Raw genomic sequence first — 22,066 nt, 5'->3', positions numbered from 1 at the left:
GAGTGTTTCAGTTTTTGGGTACTGCCAAGTATTATGTGGTGTCTGTGTGCAGGAATGTTTGAAAAAGTTTCAGACTTTCCAAAAAATATTTTAGCAGGAAAACAGGAAAGAGAGATTTGTTAGAATGTACAGTGAAACATTTTTGACATTTTTTGATTCCGTCTTCATTGGTCTAGTATATATTGTGTGTCACATTATTTCCAGACATTTAAAGTATATTTTAGGTTTTCAGATCTGGTATTTTACACTTTGAATGTGGAATACGCTTGTTTTGTATTGAGACTCATGATGATTTACTTTTGCCTGTTGATGTAAAGTTCAGAGTGGCCGCTTCGGAGACTTAGCTTTATGGCTAAAGATGATGAAAATTTGTAGGACCTGATACCTTCTTTAGTCTGATGTGTAGAGTATCCTTTTCTCACTGCAAAAGTAATGTGTGTTTGCTGTGGGAAATGTGGAAAGTACAGAAAGGGCCTACGAAATGAGGAGAGCTTCTGGGTGATTCTGCTGCCCAGAGATGAACTCCACTAGCGTTCTAGTGCAGACCCCTGCTTCCTTTCTGTTTCTTTTCTCTGTTTCCAGAGTTAACATGTGTTTCTGTTTTCACTTTTTAGACATAACCCATATTGTGACTCTACATAATATTGTATGTAAATTTTTTGCACTTAAATCTATCTTAGAGGTTTTGGCATATCAGTAAATGTTTTCCCACAAGTGGTATTTAATAGCTGACAGCATTTCGGCAAGCACATGCCCCATCATTCCATCGTAACTGATTTATGCCCAGGCCTACAGGTCCACGCCATTGGAAGAAAAGTGTCACGTTGCTCACAGTGTCCCTAGAAGCGAGTCCCTTGCCCTGTGCAGAGCCACATGCAGACGCGGCCGCACTGGGTCACGAGGCATGGGCAGGAGCAAGTGGACAGCACGTGCCCCAGGCCTTACAGGGACTTCCGAGGGCAGGGGCAGGGCAAACCGCACAGGGCTGGCTGGTTGGAGGAATACCGGCAGGCGTGGTGTAGGGTCTGTCCTTGGTTTCCTGGTGCCTGGCCCCAGGTTGATTTAGGGCGAGGGGCGTAGTGGCGTGGGGTCGTGAGGGCAGGTAAAGGAGGTGGTCGGGGGCTGGACACAGGATGGGTTGGGTGTACGTGCGAGGCGTGTTCGTAGGCGACTTGTGTCTTAATCGGAGGAGTCAGGTGGCTTGGAGGGCCCGTCTCTCCCTGGCCAGCAAGGTCCTCAGAATGGGAAAAACATCGTAAAACGTAGAAAATGAAAAACGGGAATGACAGACTAATAGGTTGGTTCCACCTCTCATTAGTGCGGGAGTTCTCCTCATTATGAGGAACAGCATGATGCTGTTGCACGTAACTCTTCCCTGGATGGAACTCATCCCGGACTGTCCTGATTGCTCTCCTTAGTGTGCGCTACGGGGAGAGGACCGCCGAGTTTAAGGGCATAGACGTTTTCAGGTATCGGCACATACTGTTGAGTCATCTTTGAGAAGCCCCCTACGGTTCGCGCTGCCCTGGGAGCGTGTGCCCCCGTGTGGTTGCGGGCTCCGTGGTCTGGCGTGTCCTGCCACCGCCCCCTCCCCTCCTCCGTGTCCGTGCGGCAGCGCTCGCGGGAGGCTCCGTTGTAAGCCAGCCGCAGGGATCCCCGTCCTGGCTTGTATCGGGCCCTTACTCGGGACCGTGGCCGCAGCTACGGCAACACAGACTAGATGTGTGTTCCTCAGCCACCTGAACCTCGCAGGTGAAAGAACATCTTTATACAGAAAGAAATGGAGGAATTCACTTACAAGTTTTGTATTTCCCAGCCTTCTCCAGTTCATAAAGGAAAGGGCATTTAACAACAAAAAGTAGACGGGATATTATCTTGAAACAAAGGCTGGTCCTTTAAATTGAATATGTTGAATTTTAAGAATCACTTGCTGCACGTTTCCGGTTTTCTGGGTTTCTGGGTTTCTGGGTTTCCGGGTTTCTGGGTTTCCCGGTCACTGCGCGGCTGCCTCGGGGGGCGCCCTGCTGTGCTGTTCGCACGTCGGGAACACCTGCCCCGCGTGTCTCTTTAATTGAGCTGAAATTCACCCGTCCTAGAATTAACCACTTGAAGCGTGCACGCACCGTGTCTGTCTGGGTCCCGCACCCCAGGGGACCGCACGTCCTCCGAGGAGTCACTCCCTGGCTTCCTTTCCCCTCAGCCTTTGGCATCCACTGACTGGAGTTACCGGTTCTGGACGCTTCGTGTGCACGGAATCACACGATGTGTGTCCTCTCACTTGCTGCACCCGCTTAACGTGCTTGCGACACCTCCCGGCGTTCGACATTATTCTCATTTCCCTTCCACTCAGGCTGCTCCTTCCTCCGTCCATCCCCAAAGTGGACGAAATTGGTGTTTCTCGGGGCTCTGTCCTCAGCAGACCCGTCATAGGTGTTCCGAGCTGCTGCTGTGACTTTAATTATCATTATGTGGTGCTCCCTCTCCGGCCTCTGTCTGAAGACTTCTGGTCCCGGTGTCGGGTGCGCATCTCCACGTGAGCGGACGAGAAGCACCTCACGTTGGCGCACGCGGCACTGGGCTTCGGGGGACCTTCCCTGACCCTGTGTCTGGGCTCAAGCCCCCCCACCCCTTGAGCCCCCAGAGCATTCAGCACGGAGCTCTAGCCTGTCATCTCGTCACATACGGTATTCTAGCAGCTGCTTGCTTGCTTCTTTTTTCATGGAACTGCACACATGTTGGGGTCAGGGTTTGCTCACAGCTGTGTCCTGAGCGCCTGGCTTAGTGTCCAGCATATAGAAGACACCGGTAAATGTTTGTTCAGTGAGTATGTGACGGGAGCACGCCCAGGATTATTGTATGTAACGTGTGGCAAACATGTTTACAATATGGTCATTTTGTCCCGAAGTACAGAGTCGTCTGACTTGGCCACGTGTGTTTTCACATTCCAGGAGCATTTAGATAGCGCCCACGGGTCGGTGCACTCGCTGGATGCGGACTTACTGTTGCCGTCTGGAGACCCGTTCGGTAAATCGGAAACAGACGTGTTCAAAGACGGACTCAGGAGAGCACAGTCTACCGACAGCTTGGGAACCTCAGGCTCCCTGCAGTCCAAAGCTTTAGGCTATAACTACAAAGCAAAATCTGCCGGAAACCTGGACGAATCGGATTTTGGACCGTTGGTCGGGGCAGATTCGGTGTCTGAGAACTTCGATACTGCTTCCCTGGGGTCCCTGCAAATGCCAAGCGGGTTCATGCTCACCAAAGATCAGGAGAGGGCGATCAAGGCCATGACACCCGAGCAAGAGGAGACCGCGTCGCTCCTCTCCAGTGTCACCCAGGGCGTGGAGAGTGCTTACGTGTCCCCCAGTGGTTACCGCCTGGTCAGCGAGACCGAATGGAACCTCCTGCAGAAAGAGGTGAGCTGTCCTCCGGACTTCCTCTCTCGTGCGCGCTGTGGGGGATAGCGGGTAGCTGTGGGGTTTGCTGTCAGTTCACGAGATACCCCGGAGTCCCTGCACGCACGTGACTGCCGGTCCAGGTGGCTGTGGCCGGGGAGGGAGCTGACTGGCTGATCACGCTGGCTGTGAACTGCCCCCCCCTCCGCCCCCCGGAGTCCCACCTGAGCTGGACCACAGGCAGCTTTCTGTTGGAGGAGCCTAAACCTGGTTTGCTCTGCGCTTGTCTCCAGTCTCTCCTGGAGAGCTGAAGCGCAAATGCTCGTCAGCAGTTGATAAGCCAGTGCGTGCGTGTGAGGAGGGGGCGGAAACTGCGGGAGAGAGAGGTTCACCTTCCTCCTAAGCGTGTTTGCCAACTCAGAAGTACGATTAGGAGCTAAACTTTGCGCCTTGCGCAGTGGCTCGCGGGTTCACACAGCCCTGTGTTCCAGCTTCGGGATGGCAGTGCCGTCGTCCCCAGCTTTACGGGGGAGGGCTTTGCTCCAGGCTGCGGGAGTCGTGCAGGTGTTCCCGGGAACTGGGAGCAGGGAGAGGGGGGTCAGGGGCCGGGTTCTCTGACTCGCAGCACTTTCTTTCATGGGGCCCACGTCTCCTGAAGGAACTGTTGAGCGGAACCGCGTTCGAAGCCTCACAGCAGCCGCCCCCCTTGGTCTCACGCAGGACGCGTAGCTTACGGGGTGGCGGCTTGTGGTTGGCCCGTGGGCGCTGGTTGCTCCCGGCCACGGCCCCTCTCCTGGTGGCGTACTCACTCACGGTGTGTGGCTCTCGGCTTGGGACCCGTGGCCTCGTGTTTTCCTCCAGTGCCGTATCTCGTGGCCCTTGTTTTCCTGTCGTGTTTGTATTGCCGTTTACGGCACCTTAGAATCCAGCCCTGTATTGCCATAAATCTCTGAAGACATTGTCTTCCCCGTCCCCGTTCCCCTCTGAGTAACGTAGGTACGACTGCGCGTGTTCAAGTGTGCGATGTGGAATTATGTTGTTCTGCCTGATAAGAGGTCATTTTGGTGCCTTCAGGTACATAACGCGGGAAATAAACTTGGTAGACGTTGCGATATGTGTTCCAATTATGAGAAGCAGTTACAAGGGATTCAGATTCAGGAGGCTGAGACCAGAGACCAGGTGAGTTGCTTTCGGCACGCCAAGCTGCTGGTGTTGTCCTTCTCACCGGAGGCGCAGAAATAATGGCTTCTTGCCTCCCATTTGCTTGGTGAAGTATATCCCTGTGAAATACGAAATAAGCCGGTTTGTGCAGCGTCAGCCTCATTCCCCAGGGGCCACAGCAGGACCTCCCCTTCTGTCCCTTCTGTCTGGGCTTGGTTAGCTAGCCTAGCACCACGCAGGCCGGCTCCGCTCTCGCAGGGCCAGGAGCAGCGGGCATCGGATCTCGCCGCCTGCGCCCCTGCCCGCGGCCGCCGGCCACATCGTCAGGAGCGTGCGCCCCTGCACAGTGCTTCCCCGTGCGGGGCCTGACGGAGCTGCAGCTGACGGCGAGAAGCTTAGTTGAATATCCTCATGACCATTATTTAGAGTCTTCGTTGCTTATTGCCTCCTTCTTGTCGGAAATCTGTTGAACTGATTAAGGTTAGTTTTCAGGAGCACAGAAATTAAGATTTGGTAGATTTTGCATGCAGAGATTGACCCGTACCTTTCCTAATACAGTGTCTAATGATGGATTCCTTGAGAACATTTAGGGAATGTAGAATTTCAGGAGAGTAGGCTTGTGAAAGGATATAGAAGGAAAAGATTTTTCTTATATTTCCAAATTGTTATTTGATTATTGTAAAGATTTTTCCCTTAGTTCCCTTAAAATAAAGTAAGCAGATTAGAATGATGGTTTAATATTTTCAAATGCCATTGGCTTTCGTTTCCTCTGTATGTACTAGTTTCTGTAGATGCTGGAAACATAAATTTCTAGAGGCACAGAGGGGCATGTAGCCTCACTGTGCGCTCAGGGAAGGTAACGCTTGAGCTAGGTTCGTTTTAGAGCTGGAATAAAAATCAGGAGAAGAAATGGGAAAGGGTGTTCAAGGACAGGAAAGGTGGCGCAAAGGAACAGTTATGAAGGGAACCACTGTGTTCTGGAAGCACGAATTGCGCATGGGCTGTGTGGGGGGCATGGGAGGGGAGAGGACGCTACAGAGGGAGGCCAGGATGAGATCGCTGAGGGAGCGGTGCTGGTGGACGGTGTTTGGATTCTGCCCTGAAGACTTTGGGACGCATTTAGAAACTCCAGGTAGGGAAATAATATGATTTGACTTTTGTTTTAGAAAAAATCATAGTGTTAGTGTGGGTTGCAGATTGGAGGCCAAGGATAGCGCAGAGTAAGGGGGCGGTGCCCCGGCCTGCAGGGCCAGGCGGAAGAGCAGACCTTCTGGAACGAGGTAACGTACGTGAGAAGGGATTTGTTAACTGTAGAGCACAGCACCGACCCCGAATGAGGTCAGTCGTTCTGAATTGACAAATCAGGAAGAAAAAAGATGAGGTTCTTAAAATTTCTAGAGCTAGGGCTTTTTTTTCCATGAATGAAAGAATCCTCGGGAACTTGTCCCTATTGGCATTTACAATTGCGCAGGTGAAGAAACTGCAGGCGATGCTGAGGCAGGCGAATGAGCAGCTGGAGGGGACGGCGAGGGAACGGCAGGAGCTGGAGGGCGCTCTGAGTCGCAGCGCCCAGGACGCCGGCCACCAGGTACGTGGGGCCTGGGCACCCCCATGCCACCCGCCCGGATGCCCGCGCGGCCCAGAGGCGGCTGCTCTGCAATCACAGCCCTGTCTCTCCCCCACCTGAGCCCTGTCTTCCCTCAGGGAGTAAAGATCTCTTCCGGATCTGTTCCTGCTGTCGGTCTTCCAGATCTTTGACCAGTAACTGCGTAAATGACTGTGTACTGGATATCCGCAAGCTCTCGTTTTTCTGTTTTCAGTAGGTTTTTCTGCTGCACACAAAAAGCTTCCTGACAGGAATGATACTTTTTTTTTTTTTTAAAGATTTTATTTATTTATTTGACAGAGAGAGACACAGCGAGAGCAGGAACACAAGCAGGGGGAGCAGGAGAGGGAGAAGCAGGCTTCCCTGCGGAGCAGAGAGCCCGATGCGGGGCTCGATCCCAGGACCCTGGGATCATGACCTGAGCCGAAGGCAGACGCTTAACGACTGAGCCACCCAGGCGCCCCAGGAATGATACTTTTTAAATTCCCCTGGGCTTATTAAATGTATGACAAATGGAGAAAACTCAGACCTGCACAACAGACCCAGCACACCAGCACACCTCTCCGCGTCGCCCGCCAGGGCCGAACAGCAGGACGCGAGCCCGCGTGCCAGGCCCGCCCCTCCTGGCTTCTGTCCCCATCCGCTGAGTCCGCGTGTGGCATCTCGTCTTCCTCATGCGGCGTCGTGAGGCTCTTCTCACCCGACGCTGGGGCGCCGGCTGCTTCCCCGTGCTTGTCGTACGCTTTGTACCGTGTACGGATCCGTCCGTCTGTCCGTCGCGACGTGCGTTGGGTGGTTTCCGGTTCTGCGACGTTAGGGATGATTCTGCTGTGAAGGTTCCGGATGGGTCTTGTGGCGCGTGCTTCCGCTGGGGGTGCCGTGCCCAGGTCGGGGTGTTCAGAACGCACTCTGTGTGTAACAGTGGGTGACAAGCCAGACCGTGTCCACGGTGGTCGTCCACATTTACACTCCCGCCAGCACGAACGGGGAGTCCCTGTGGGCCCGTCGTCCTGGTAGCTGGTGGTGGTGCTTCACGGAGGCTTCGTTTGCATTTGCCTGAAGACCCCCGGGCTACGTGGCGTTTGTCCTGTTTCTGGACCGCTGGGATATGCGTGTGTGTGTGAGTCCTCTCAAGTCTTATGCCGAGTTCCTATTGGATTGTCTAGTCTTTGTTTCATTTATCTGTTTTTGGTTCTTTTTCCGATTTGTTAGAAGCTCTTTATACAGTCGTACTAGAGCCTTTTGGTGACTTGTGTGACACATGTCTGCCCCTCAGTATTTTATGTTTTCATTATTTTAATGGTGCCTTTTTTTTTTTTTTTAAGATTTATTTATTTGAGAGAGCGAGAATGAGAGAGAGCACATGAGAGGGGGGAAGGTCAGAGGGAGAAGCAGGCTCCCTGCCGAGCAGGGAGCCCGATGCGGGACTCGATACAGGGACTCCAGGATCATGACCTGAGCCGAAGGCAGTCGCTTAACCAACTGAGCCACCCAGGTGCCCCTTAATGGTGCCTTTTGATGAACAGAAGTTCTTGATTTTCGCGTAGTCAAATTTATTGATCTTTATGATGGGTGATTTTTGTTCCGTTTTTTAAAAGAATATTTTCTTGGGGCGCCTGGGTTGCGCAGTCAGTTGAGCATCCAACTCTTGATCTCGGCTCAGGTCATGACCTCAGGGTCGTGGGACTGAGCCCCACGTTGGGCTCTGAGCTCAGCGGGGAGTCTCTTTGAGCTTCTTTCCCTCCATCTTCCTCCCCCTCTGTTCCTCTCCCTGCTCATGTGCTTGTGCTCACTCTCTCTCTAAATAATAAAAATCTTAAAAAAAAAAAGAATATTTTCTTACCCTGGTGTTAAAAAGATGTTTTTATGTATTTTTGTAGAAGCTTCATTGTTTGTAGTCACATTTATATCTAAAAATTCATCTAGAACTGACTTTGCTCTAGGTGCTGTCTAGATAAGGGTGAAATTTTATTTTTTCCGTATGGATAGCCAGTTCCTGTACCACTTAAGTTCCTACTGCTCTGCAAGGTCATCTGTGTCATTCATCAAGTGAATATGTGGGGGGGGGGACATCAGTTTCAGGACTCTGTTCTCTTCCATTGGTCTCTTTGTCTATTTCTATGCCACATTCTCTAGCCCTCGTCCCCGAGAATGCCCCCCCGCTCTTCCGCTTCGGGGGCCCTGCCCTGGCGCTGGGATCAGAGTCTGGGCCCCTGCGCCCACAGCTGTCGCGGCTCTACGGTGGGGCGGTCTTCGCTGCCACGGAAGTGGGAAAGCCCCCTATGAGCAGTCAGTTCCCTCCTGGGTCAGTTGCTTCTTCCCCTGGTGACTTCCTTCTCTCATCTGTCTGCCTTTGCTTATTTTTCAGAGTCCTTGGGTAGCTTTTGTATTTATCCAGAGTTTTTAGTTGTAATCAGGGTAGAGAAAGGCGGCTGTGGGCCTCGTCTGTCTTGGAAGTCTCCGCGCTCTCATATTTTTGTTTATTTAGACAGATCTTTTTATTTCCGCCTTCATCCAAAAAGGATACTTGGCCGGCTGTGGCATCCTGAGCACTTAACGCTGATCTTCTCCAGCACTTGGAAGTTACTGGTTTGTTCTGGCTCCCCAGTTTCTCATAAGAAGTCCACTGTCGGTCTTACTGTTGCTCCTTTAGGTAAAATGTTGTTTTTTCCCCTGGCTATTTTAAGGATGCTCTTTTTGGCTTTTGTTTTCAGCAGTTTTACTGTGCTGTACCTATGTGTATTTTTTTCATATTTCTCCTGTTTGGGATTCTCGGAGGGTTTCTTAGATTTCTGAGTTTATGTCTTACATCATAGTTGGAATATTCTCAGCCATTATGTATCTTTTAAAACTTGCTTTTATTGAGATACTACAATAAAGTGCATAAATCTCAAGTGTAAAATTTGGTGAATTTTAACATGTGAAAAAATTTACCAGGGCGATCATCACCTGGGTCAAGATACAGACTTTCTGATATATCGTGCTCACAGAGCTGCCCGCGCAGAGAGGCAGGCAGGGTTCTGACTTCGAACACTGTTTCGTAGTGCTCACTCTTGAACTTCATGTAAGTTCAGGGGAATCCTGTCGTCCCATCTGGGCTATTTGATTCTTCTGTGCGTGAGGCCCCTGCATGTTGCTGCGTACATCAGTGGTTAGAGATTCTTGCTGTGTGCGTTCTGTTACACGGATGTGGCATGATGTATCCAGTGCAGGTGGGGACGCTTGCGTTGTTTCTAGTTTTGGCTTTTGTGAACATACGTTTTCTAATGCTCCTGTGTGTGTCTTCGGTGGATGTGTGGCCTCATTTCTCTGGAGCATCCCTCAGAGTAGATTACAGGGTTTCTGCATTGGCTTATTTTTAGCTCCACTGGGTCGGCGGTATTTCTTCCAATACTCATATATGTTACACCTGCATGTTGTGGCTACGTGGCTTTTTAAGGCTCTTTTGTATTTTTGTCTTTATTTTCTTCAGATATGTCTTACAGCTCACTGACTTTCTCTTCAAATGGGTCTAATCTGTTAAAACTCATCCATTGAAATTTTTAACTTAGATAATTGATTTTTTAAATTCTGTTTATCATTTCCTTTTGGTTACTTTCCATTTTTTCCAGTTCTCTGGTAGTTCTAAATTCTATCTTTTAAATCTCTGGACATTTTAAAGTCTGTAATAATTCGCAAATCTGGGTTCATTTTAGATCTGTTTGTATTACCTGTGTTGTTTTTTATTATCTCTTTTTGTTTTTATCCTGTCCTTTGTGCATTTTTACTTGAGCGCTAGACATTTATGTGAAAATGTTGAAATAATATAATGCCATTTTCTTGGGGAGCCTGGGTGGCTCAGTCGGTGAAGCGTCTGCCTTCGGCTCAGATCGTGATCCCAGGGTCCTGGTATCGAGCCCCGCATTGGGCTCCCTGCTCAGCCGGGAGCCTGCTTCTCCCTCTGCCTCTGCCTCTCCTCCTTGCTCATGCTCTCTCTCTCAGATAAATAAATAAAACTCTTAAAAAAAAAAAAAAGCCATTTTCCTGATGAGAGGCAAGCAACTAGTGGGCCTTACAATCCTGGACCACCTTCATCCAGCCACAGGAATTGAGATTATACAAACTTGCAAGGTCAGGTTAAAGTCTTCCCTAACCCTCTGGGGACCCAGTCCACGGTGCAGCGTGTTTCCCAGGCTCCCTTTGCACGGTGGGTCCTGGGCTCTCATGTCTGCCCCCCCACCCTGGGGCGCTCAGCTTCGTGGGGTCACGTGTGTTTCTCTGGGAACTGGCACGCGCTTCTAGGGAAGAGCTGTTCCGGATGCCTCTTGACTCTCCACACGGCCTCCGTCTGGTCCGGGGCTCTGAATCTTTTTTGCCCTGTTCTCCAGTGCCTTCAGGTAGATACCATTCATATTTTTGTCTGGTTTTCCTAATTCTCAACAGGAAGTTTGTGTCCACAACCTGATCTGCCCGTATGGGAGGAGAGTACTGGCAGTAATCATGCTCTCAATGTCCAAACACATGGGTGTTGATTTATTTTATAATTGTTACGTACGAGTCCCCAACTCTCACAGGACCCCTCTCAGAAACATTAAAACTAAGGGAGTTGAGAGTTCAGTGATGTTAATCATGTGTTTATTGCTTTTAAGGAAATCATCTTGGAAGACTGAAGCTAGTTCAGAGAAGATCCATTTATGCTTTACACTGTGTGCTTTTTTGTGTGTGTGTGGGCAGAGTTCAAAATCTTTATCGATTTTTGTCTAAAAGCTCCCTGAAGGGTAATATAAGTAGGCCCTGTGGATTGACATCTGTGTCTAGAAACCCATACAGCACTGTCCGTGTTCGGCAGGGCATGACCCCGGGGACCTCTGCTGCCGAGAGGGGCCGAGACACACAGGCATGCACGTCTCTGGAATGAGTGATGATGGGTTATGATAAAGGAAGAAAACACCAGTTCTGGATATGAAATAAGCAGGGGATGGAAGGGTTCGTGTCAGAATCACCAGCTTCCTAACGATACTGTCTTTGCGCATTTTGTCTTTTAAGATCTCTGCACTCGTCCTAAGAGCCCAGGCGTCTGAGATCTTACTTGAAGAGTTACAGCAGGGGTTTTCCCAGGCAAAAAGGGATGTTCAGGAGCAGATGGTAAGTTAACATTTAAGTCGGCATTAGCCGTGTTAAATAGATTCCTTTTTGTTCGGTTGTGAGACCCTCTTTGCTACGACTGTGTCTCCCTGGCCCAGTGGCCACACCGTTCTGCTCTCTGGGCCTGAAGCAGCATTCGTAATGGACAAGCCTATGTAAAGACCTCACTCGTTTTTTAAACCTGCCTCCCAACCAAAAAACATTCTCACCTTTAACTTAGTTTACTTTTCTGATTTGGGCAACCTCAACAGAATAAACTGTCGACTCATAGTTGGTTCCAAATACAAGGTGAACATTGAAATCTCCCAAAACCCCAGCAGATGGAGCTTTTGAACCGTGCTTGTACTTTTCCTGACCCGCTGATTGATCGAAAGTAGCCTCGTTAGCCTCGCGGGCATTGACCCATGCGCCATCACCGCTGTCCTGCGGGGGTACTTCTGGAGGCTGTCTGCCTTGGGAGGGACGGGGCAGACAGCTTCTGGAAGAAGAGCTGGCTGGGACCCCTGCTGAGGAGCTCCCCGGACTGGAGCCTCCTTCCTCACCAGGCTCGTTCCGTTTGCCTGTTCTTCCTTCTCCTCGAAGCTGGAACCCGACACCTGATGACCCTTTGTAGGTGATGGCAGAGTTGGCCCTGCTGGGATGATCCCACAGAGCTTTCTCTCGTCCAGCTCCGCCAGCAGTGGTGGGGGGAAAGCCTCTGGCTGTATGGGAATGGTTTGTTTTTGACCGGCAGCCGGTCAGCATCTGAGTGCCTTTTGAGCTGATCCCTAAATACTAGCCCTGGTCTCTTGAGGAGCATCTCATTCTAATCATTGACCAGGGACTTCCATACCTTTTCATTGATCAGAGAATACGAAATGATAGCCGTCAGTGTAAAAATCACTGCTGGATGCCGACAGAATTTCAGTGCTTAGCTCCTTTCCCTTCTCTCTCCTCTCTCCTCTCCCCTGCTTGTCTTCTCAACCCCGTCTGCCTTTGCAAACAGTTCCGACTGGACTCCACTTAAAACGAATGTGTTGCAGGTCACGTAGAAGAAGTGTTCAGAGGAAGGTTGGGGTCCTGCCCGACCATCTTCTTGACTTGATCTTCGAAGGTTCTTGTAGCGAGGAAGAGGGGCTCCGTTTCTGTGTCCCTTCACGCGAGCAGCCATGGCGTGCCTGGGATCTTAGCATCCCCCCAGCAGTGTCTGTGGAAAATTGCCCGTCTTGAGCGGCTTATGGATTGAACACGCCTAAGGTCTTCAGTTAGACTTACCCGTTGTCAGTATTTGGCCACATTTTCACGCATGCTGCTGTTTCCTCCATCTCTCCCATCTGTGTGTGTGTGTTTTCTGAGCCGTTAGGAAATCAGTTGCAGACTCCGTGCCACTCGGGAATATTTGCGAGAACAGAGAGGTGGTTCTACTCCACCAGTGCTGTTCTCACATCCTTAGAGTGTGACCGTGGTCCCCAAAGTGCGTGGTTGTTTGTAGAGGTGGTTTCAGTTTTTAATTCTGACTTTTTTAGGAGGAACCAGTCAAGGGTCACATACTGTTTTTGACTGTCTTGTCACTTTAGTCTCCGATAATCTAGAAGTCGCCCTTTTTTTGGGGGGGGGGGCGTTTTGTGAGATTAGCATTTTTGCGGAGCCCAGACCAGCTGCCTCCTAGGATCATGTGTCTGGTTACTCCCGCACGACTTGGTTCAGGCTAGAGGTCTGGGCGCCCACGGCACAGAGCTGTAGCGCGTCAGTGGGGGCTCCGAGCAGCAGGGGGCGCGCTCCGTCTGGTCACTTGGTTGGGGCAGGGACACCACAGTTTCCGAGACCACCTTAGTGCGGCCAGCAGCAGAAGTATTGAGTGAGGTTCCGTGTTTCTTTGTAGCTCTTGCTCTTTGAATGTATCCCAGCTAAGGATTTACGGTCAGCCTGCTGTGTTTCCAAAGTTACTTGAATTAACTGTTTCCTTTGTGGTTATGTTACTAGTTTGATACGTGGTGAGCTCCATTTGTTTCTGTTTGTATTACATTTTCGGATTTTCCTTTTTCTTTTTTGATTTATTTTTTTTTGAACATGCAACATGGTTCATAAGTCAAAACTATAGAAATGGATACATGTTCCGATTTCTTCCATTCCCTGTTCCTTTCACGCCATTCGTACCCCCTTCCATGTATGATCATTTTAATTTATTTTTGGTTTATCCTTATGCTTTTCTCTTTATGAAGGTAGGAACTATATACATTTTATTCTTTCCCCCTTTCTCATGTCCCAGAGAGTGGAATGCTAACATACTGTTGTAGATGGGTTAAAAGTGAGCATAAAGCACAGTGGATTCTGGTCTGAAGATAAGTAAGAGCCAGCAAAATTAACCAAAATTTATGTGTGACCTTGCATGCCGTCCAGCAGCCTTTCTGTCCTTCAGGATGCAGCGATCACTTTCTCTGGGAAATGACCTTGAGCCTCTCCCCTCGGAACCCCTGTGTCCTTTGACCCTGCTGCCCCCGTTCTCTGTCCTCGTGCTCGCACTTGCCCTGGGTTGTCACTTTCCTGAGCTCTCCCTCCACCGCACCGTGAGCTTCTCCCGGGAGGAGGCTCTGGCTTTTATCTCTGTGTCCCCGCGTGCAGCACAGGGCCTCGTATGGCGTGGCAGCTGCTAAAGGAATGTTGGAGCAGTGAGTAGTCTACACTTACACATACGTTTAAGTTAAACGACTGCGTATTAAAAATTAACAGAAGTCAAATACTTTTGTAGAAATAACACTCAAATTAGCTGGAATAACTTTTATATTGATTCAGATTCTCGTTACCTAAAATTATACTGCACGTCTGCACGTAGAAGTAGGAGCCTGTCCCATTTTAAGAATGAGCTGCTCAGGTGTCCTGTCCTAAGCATGGGTCCTCCTGATGACTTCCAGTATTTGGGGTCGTTGGGCCACTCAGAGATCCTGAGCTGATTGTGTATATATATATGTATATTCTGTGCACGCACGCACGCATGAAGGAGGAAGACGGTGGTCTTTGGCTCTCCCTGCTTCTGGTGAATGTGTGCTGTGAGGAGACGGGTTGTTTTGCAATATGTGCTGCAGGTCTGTTGTAAGACCTGGCTGCGTCAGCGCGGGAGACAGAGGTATCGGGGAACAGATTCAGTACTTTGAAGCTGTTGGTGGAGGCCGTGGAGAATGGGCTCAGAGGCTTGCTTCCTGCCTGCCTCCCTGAGTAGAAGAAAAGACTGCAGATGGAAGCGTGTCTGGGCGGCTTCTTGTCCGTCGTACAGAGCGTGGTTGTGCGCCCCCCGTCCTCGGCCCTTCTTCGGTTCGGCCTGGGTTTTCTCTGGGGCAGCGGACAGGACTCAACCTGTGTGGCTGTGACTACCGTTTGTGTTTCAGGCGGTGCTGATGCAGTCGCGGGAGCAGGTCTCAGAGGAGCTGGCGAGGTTACAGAAAGACAACGACAGTCTGCAGGGAAAGCATAGCTTGCACGTGGCCCTGCAGCAAGCGGAAGACTTCATTCTCCCAGACACTGTGGAGGTAACTCGTTTTCCGCGGGATCACAGATGCAGACAGATACATTTTCTGAAATGGCTGCCAGCCAATTCTGGCTTAAAACAGGCTTTATTGATAGAATTCACACACCAAATAATTGACCCATGTAAAGCGTACAGTTCAGTGGTTTTTAGTATGTTCTCGGATGTGACCACGGTCAATTTCAGAACATGTCTATAACCTTAGAAAGAAGCCCCTTGCCCTTCCTGCTCCCCTCCGCCCTGCCGTAAGCAGCTGCTCAGCTCTTTTCCTCCTGTGGATCGCCCTGCTGTGGACTTCCATAGGACTGGAAGCCTGCAGTGTGTGGGTTGTGCGTGGTTCTTCCTCACAGCCCACTGTTGTCAGGGTCACCGTGGTGTAGAGCAGTGTCCGAGCGCCGTCCCTTCTTGTGGCCACGTGGACGCTTTGTTTACCCGCCGGCCTGTGGTTGGGCATTCGGGGTGTCCGCACGTGTAAACATCCACGTGCACATTTGGGGTAGTTTGCCTGGGGGACAGACCTCGGAGCGGAGTCGCGGGGGCCCGTGAGGATTTCTCCCGTCCTCGCTGTACCTGTCTCCCTCAGCTGACCCTGAGCGTCTGCCTGTGTGTTTACTGGCCAGTTGTCTGTGTTCCTTGGAGAAGTGTCTATTCAGATCGTTTGCTCATTTCTAAATTGGGTTATTTATTTTTTATTGTGGAGTCGTATGGCTCTCTATATGGTCTAGATCTAAGTCCGTCACCAGAGAAACGATTTGCAGATCTTCCCCCCATGCTGTGGATGGTCTTTTTCCTGCCTTGACGGGGCCCTCTGAAGCACAAAAGCTCTGAGCTTTGAGAGAGTCTGGTTTACGTATTTTCCCTCCTGCCGCCTGTGCTTTCAGTGTCCCAGGAGTCCTTGGCCGAATCGCTCTGTGAGTGACTCCGGCAGGACCAGACTGAGAATGCATCAGAAATGAAATGTGTGAAGGGTTCGCCAGGCTTGGTTTTCTGTATCACACTGTAAAGGGTGGAAGGCACCTGCCACCCTCCTGCCCTTAACTTTTATGACACGTTGGGCACTTCTGTTCCTCTGTCATTGGGTGAATCTGGGCTGTGAAACCACCTGCTTCCCAGAGACGTTCATGACCGTCTCCCATCCGTGTACTGACTGGGCCTGAGATCAGACGGATCTGGCGCATTCACATCTCCTGACCCTCCGCACCCTCGTGTTGCCCCGTCGTCAAAATCCTTCAACATCAGCAAACCGCATCTGAGGCTAAACCTAAGGAGACTGTAAACAGTATAGACAAGGAAGAGATTTCTTTGAGCAATTTTCAAAATAAAATAGATGTTACTTGTGAGATCTTTCAGTTTTTTTAAAAAAATTATAGTTATCTAAAAATCAACATTACAGAAATTCATGGTTTTGTAACAGTTTTCCCTGATCCTGTCCTGCAGATCCAACCTCTACAATTTGGGCCTCATTCTTTTTTTTTTTTTTTTTAAGATTTTATTTATTTATTTGAGACAGACAGAATGAGAGACAGAGAGCATGAGAAGGAGGAAGGTCAGAGGGAGAAGCAGACTCCCTGCTGAGCAGGGAGCCCGATGTGGGACTCGATCCAGGGACTCCAGGATCATGACCTGAGCCGAAGGCAGTCGCTTAACCGACTGAGCCACCTAGGCGCCCTGGGCCTCATTCTTTTTTTATTCCTGTATACATATTAACATTACTACTGGTTTTTGCTTTTATTTACTCCTGGGGCCACGTTGCTGACTTGCCATTGGCACCCTGTCTCTGCCCCCTGCCCTCCCAACCCTGTGTCTCTGTGCAGGTCGCTGGTGCTCCCCTTTGTGACCTGGTGGCTGATCTCTGCAGAGAGAGTTTGAGAGTTTGAGTGCTCCCAGCACTGCCCCCTTCTGATGAGCGGTTCTCTGCAGGGGTGGGATCCTCTTTCCCGGACTCCCTAGACTTTGAATTCCTAGATTGACCACACTTCCTAGAATGCTTGAAGGGTGTAACCAGGTGGCCTGTGAGGCCTGATTCTTAGACCTGCTCCCGGAGTAAATCTTCGGAGGCTTTCCTTACCACAGTTTTCTCATTACTCTTTTTTCTGCTGTTACTGATTTTATATACATCTGGTTTAAGAATCCCAGCGTTTACCTTAGAGGTGCTTTAGGATATGATTGGATTTTTTAAAAAGAAGACAACTAAAATTTAGGGAAATAAATAGGATTTAAACTGAATTTATTATAGAAAAACGGGATCACCTTGGAAGGCTGCTCTTTGCGCCACGGCCTCTGGCCTAGCTAGCACTTGGCTTGTGGCAGACGTTCAGCAATGTAAGCGTCTGAGTCCACGCGTGAGTAAATACACTTGGTCCTCAGATTCCACACTTGCTTTGGAGTTTACACCTTCTGGGTCCTCACCCCCTAGCAACCCCAGATTTACCAGCTGATTGTGGGAGCCGCGAAGCCCTTCATAGTGGTTCCCCCACTGCAAGTCCCTTAACGTTTTTGCTTTTCTGCTTATGAGCCAGTTTTGAGGGAGAGACGTGCAGTCCACAGTGCACGTTCCTGGCCGGAAAGGTCTTATTTCCGCGCCATGCTGAACGTCACCGCGGGGAGCCCTGAGGGAGCTGGCGCTCCGGCTTAGCTTCTGCACCATTTAAAACCCGCGAGTCTGGTGGCAGAAAATGTCGGGGGGGCTCTCATGGGCGCTGCCGTCACAAACCCGGTGGGCATTGTTTCTCGGGTGCAGGCGCTGCGGGAGCTGGTCCTCAAATACCGAGAGAGCATCGTGCACGTGCGGACCGCGGCCGAGCACACGGAGGAGAAGCTGAAGGCTGAGATCCTGTTCCTGAAAGAGCAGATTCAGGCGGAGCAGTGCTTAAAAGAGAACCTGGAGGAGACCCTGCAGCTGGAGATAGAAAACTGCAAGGAGGAGCTAGGTGAGCACGCGGCCAGGCTGCGAGCTGCGGGGCGGAGTGCAGGGTCCCGGGGAAGTGGGCGGGGGCCGCGGCCGTGGGCGGGGCCGGGGAGAAGTGGGCGGGGGCCGCGGGCCGTGGGCGGGGCTGGGGAGAAGTGGGCGGGGACGCGGGCCGTGGGCGGGGCCGGGGAGAAGTGGGCGGGGACGCGGGCCGTGGGCGGGGCCAGGGGGAAGTGGCCGTGGGCGGGGCCGACTTTGGGATTATAAACAGTACTGTCTGGTTTCAGAATGTGGAAGGCAGAACGTGGGTAGGGGAGGTATAGGGAAGAACGAAGGGCTTATCCGATGTTCTGATACATCCAGAGCAAATTCAAATGTAATTGGGACTTAAGAACAACAAAAATCCCCTATTTCGGGGAGCGGAGCTGGCCGCTCCTGGCAGAACCCCGCGGTGTCCCCAGAGCCCTGCTGGGCTGCACCCCCACCCCCAGACTTCGACGTGGTGCAGGACACTTTCCCAGTGGCCTCGCTTGTGCTTGAGCTCCGTGCTGCCGCGGGGGGCCGGGGGGACTTGAGAAAGGGGCGCTGGTTTCCCGCGCTCGGTGTCTGACTGCTTTTTCATCGTTTGAGATCGAGCTTGTGGTAGAAAGGGGTGTAAACGAAGAAAACCCCACTGCAAAATAATCAGTGAGTGCTTACACTTCTCCTCTCTCCCTTCCAGCTTCCATTTCTAGCCTAAAAGCTGAACTAGAGAGAATAAAAGTGGAAAAGGGACAGGTGAGTCTCCTGAGGTTCGCGTTAGTTCCATCCACAGCGGGGAGTTGTTCCTGGGGAGCGTCTGCCGGCTGCCCCCGCGCTGCGCTTGCTGGGCCTGCTCTGTGCGCCGGGACGCTGTGGCCGCGCCGGGTGTCTGCTGCGGGAGGGGATGTTTCCCCCTGGCTTGGGGTCCTCTTGACATCGACACCTCTGCCAGCCGACCCCGTGACCTGCGGCCCACTGGGCGCGCCCTTCATCCCACAGGCCTGGCCGTCCGAGCCCCTCGTTCACACCCCTCCTTTCCCGCTGTCCGTGGCTTCCCCGGGCGGCCTTCGTTCCCTCTAAGCTGCTTGTCTCTTCACGCAGTCTCCACCGACGCCCGCGGGCCCGGACTCTGTCCGTCTCTGCCCCAGGCTGCCGAGGCCCTGGCTGAGCAGCACCGCGTGTCCATCCGTGTCCCCGTCCGCTGTCCCCTCCCTCCTCATGCCCCTCGCCCTCAGCTGTGACGGCCTCGCGCCCGCCCTCCACACGACCGCCTTCAGTGTCCTGGCTCCTCGCTGCGCGCCCTCCCCTCGCTCCCGGCCCGTGCTCGCTCCTTCAGGGAAGGGATGGCCTGCGTCTGCCGGCTCTTCTGTCGCCGATCCCTCCCAGTCGTGGGCCTGGAACTGTCCCCTCCTGATCTCTTCTCCACAAACATGCTGTGGTCCCCGGTGGGACTGCACGGCCTCCGGTCCCTCCACAGCCCCGCGCAGTCTGGCCGCCCGGGCAGACCTCACCCGCTTCGGAGCGCGTCCCATCTTGTCCACGTGCACCACCCATCGCCCCACATACTGCACCAGCCTGATGTTTCTCTGCCTCCAACGCGTACCCCTTCCCGTTCCTCTTCGTACTGAAGCCCAGCTGGTCTTTCAGAATTACTAGGTCGCGAACGACAACTCTGTCGCTGTCCCCAGGGTGGAGCCCGTGTTCCCGGCCCGGGGCCTCTCCCGCGTCTGCCTGCACGGCCTGGTGCGGCAGGGACTCACTCCAGTTCTGAGAGCCGTCACTCCCCCGCCCAAGTACCTTCCCGCCTTCTCCCCTTACCACCCGCTCCTTCCCCTGGAGAGTTTTTCTGTTAAGGGTCAAGGTCACGTCAGCTTTTCTGGCAGAATTAAACGCTGCTTCTCCGCGTTCACATGCCGTCAGTCCTGCAGCACATGTCTGTCTCCTGACTGCTCCGTCCCCAGGTCTTGGGACCTAGTAGGGACCTGACGGATGTCGGATGAAAGAAAGAGGGGGTCTTGAAGCCTGACCTGCAGGCGCCAGCGATGACAGGGTGGGGACAGGGTGGGGACAGCGCGGCCGCCGTTGTCCAGGGCCTGGGGCGCCCGAGGGCTGGGGCTGCTTCTCAGGCCCCAGGCACGGTCTCAGCTCGGTTTTCCCTTCCTTTCACAGCTGGAGGCCACCCTGGGGGAGAAGTCTCAGCAGCTCGAGGGCCTCCAGGAGATGAAAACCACTTTGGAGGAACAGTTAAAGAGAGAGGCTGCTGCTAAGGTGATATTTTTACGGGTAACTTAATAAAAGCGCTAAGCACCTGGGGTCGCAGGCTGCCTGTGTAGGAGAGGACGGGGCAGCTTGGAGCAGCGTCCCCCGAGGGCTGGCGGGCTGGCGGCGGGCGGGGGGGGGGCCTTGTGAGAGTCGGCTGGGCCCCCACGGCCCGAAGCAGTGCTCTCAGCCGCCGTGGGCCCCGTCCCCCCGGTACGTGCTGCCCGAGGTCAGCCCGGTGAGGAGCAGCCAGCGCGAGGCTGACTGGGGGGCCCGGATCCTAGAACGGGTCTCCGCGAGCCGCGTGCACAGACCGCGTCCGTGTTCTGGATAGTTCTGTGTCCTCAGGCTCCCGCGCTCCTGCAAGGGTTTCCCTGCCGGGCGGACTGGGAGTCGCGGGGCCGCTGGGGTGAGGTGAGCAGTGGGTGGCTTTGTACGCGCGCCATTTCAGGAGGACACGAGCGGGCTCAGGCCCGGGAGGCGCTGGATTCCGCGCGGCTGTCGTCCCGGAGACGCAGAGCTCGGCTTCCCGGGCCCTGCGGGACTCGGGCCTGTGGCTCCGGGGCCCTGCTCCTCACCGGAAGCTGTCTTGCAGGCGACTGTGGAGCAGCTGATGTTCGAAGAGAAGAACAAAGCGCAGAGGCTGCAGACGGAGCTCGACGTCAGTGAGCAAGTCCAGAGAGACTTCGTAAAGCTTTCTCAGACCCTTCAGGTGAGGACGGGACCCTCCCGGCCAGGCCGCGGCCTGCGCTGGGTTCCTCTCCTGGGTCCTGCTGGCCGCAGCACCGCCTTCCCTCTGCTGAGCGCCCCCCGAGCCGCTGCCCCGCACCCCTCCCTCCGAGGCCCAGCTTAGCGGGGTCCTCCCCGCGGAGCCTTGTCGCCCCCACGCCCGGCTGTAGTGTGCCTGCTGCCCTGGCCCTCGATGGACGCCTGTGGGGACATTCAGGAGGTTGTGCAGAACCCTCCAAGCTCGGGTTCGGTTTCCCCGAACTCGGCTGTGCAGTCTGCGGGGCCGGGGGTCATCCATGCCGCGGTCGCAGCCCTTAGCCTGGGCCTGTCGCACAGCAGCCCCCGGGGAGCGAATTGCTCTTTGACGGGCCCTGCGTCTGCCAAACCGAACCAGCTCGGGAAAACCCGGGCCCGAGGCGCACGCGCTTGACTCCGTGTCGCTTCCCAGGTGCAGCTGGAGCGGATCCGGCAGGCGGGCTCCCTGGAGCGGATCCGGGCGATCCTCAACGACACCAAGCTGACGGACATCAACCAGCTCCCTGAGACATGACACCCGAGCGGGACGCCGGCCTGCACCCTGGGTTTTTAACTCCTCTTAGAGCAACATTAATTATTATTTAACTCTTAACCGAAGAAGTCACAAGAAAGGGAGCCCGGAGCGATGCTTGCTTCTGGTGGGACAGGACGCTGCGGCGCGGGAGGCGTGCGCGCAAGGACTTTCCTGTGGGGACAGACGGACACACTGGACTCTGGGGGGGTGGGGTCCGCTCGGTGACGGAGGAAGTGCTGCTTTATCCAACGTTTTCCTGCCTTTAAAGCAACATCCCAATCGTGTTTGGAATTACATTTTCTGTTCCTAGATCTCGGAGGAGAGCCTTTCCTGTTTGTTGTCTCGAGTTCAGCAGTAACCGTATTCCGCTAGCAGACAGAGGTGTAGTGTGCTGTACGAGTATTTTATATTAAAATATGAAGTTCGCGAGCAGGCCATCGGCTAGGGAGTGTATCGCTCAGCTCAGTGCATTTTCTTTCTTTTTTACCATCTTATCTTGCGTTGGAGGACCTTCAATGCGACCGAGACTTGCCTGAGACCCACAGGACGGGGCGACGCCACCGATGCAGGTGCTGGATCAGTTGTGAGACTGAAAGCGTGGCGGGGCGCCCTGCATCGGAAGCCGAGGTTCGAGGAAAAGCACAAGAGACCGCGGAAGCACTTTTCTGCCCCCCTCCCCGGACGCGCTCTGCGGGCCCACAGGTACCAGGGTTAAGCTGAACGGGCACGTCTGCTCTTTTGAAAACTGTTTTAGTTTAGTTATTGGATCAGTGGAGAAAACAATATTAATAAAACAAGCTATGTCTGACATCTA

At 52.9% G+C, this 22,066-nt stretch overlaps 1 protein-coding gene across 2 annotated transcripts in view; it reads left to right on the top strand.

Annotated features, from left to right (window-relative positions):
• RABEP1 (rabaptin, RAB GTPase binding effector protein 1) overlaps positions 1–22,066 on the top strand; it is a 101,914-nt gene extending 79,848 nt beyond the window's left edge. Inside the window, exons 9-18 of one of the 2 annotated variants that reach the window (XM_034989359.1) lie at positions 2,949–3,416; positions 4,470–4,574; positions 6,028–6,144; positions 11,188–11,286; positions 14,649–14,789; positions 17,526–17,715; positions 18,415–18,470; positions 19,884–19,982; positions 20,569–20,685; positions 21,151–22,066. In XM_034989359.1, coding sequence (XP_034845250.1) covers positions 2,949–3,416; positions 4,470–4,574; positions 6,028–6,144; positions 11,188–11,286; positions 14,649–14,789; positions 17,526–17,715; positions 18,415–18,470; positions 19,884–19,982; positions 20,569–20,685; positions 21,151–21,252 — 1,494 coding nt within the window. In that variant the 3' untranslated portion in view covers positions 21,253–22,066. The remainder of the gene's footprint in view (positions 1–2,948; positions 3,417–4,469; positions 4,575–6,027; positions 6,145–11,187; positions 11,287–14,648; positions 14,790–17,525; positions 17,716–18,414; positions 18,471–19,883; positions 19,983–20,568; positions 20,686–21,150) is intronic. The other variant, XM_034989360.1, reaches the window with a different exon arrangement.

This window comes from Mirounga leonina, unplaced genomic scaffold (assembly GCF_011800145.1).
Source record: "Mirounga leonina isolate KUSES-001 unplaced genomic scaffold, KU_Mleo_1.0 Mir_488, whole genome shotgun sequence".
Taxonomy (NCBI): Eukaryota; Metazoa; Chordata; class Mammalia; order Carnivora; family Phocidae; genus Mirounga; species Mirounga leonina.
This window is presented reverse-complemented; position numbering and strand designations above follow the sequence as displayed.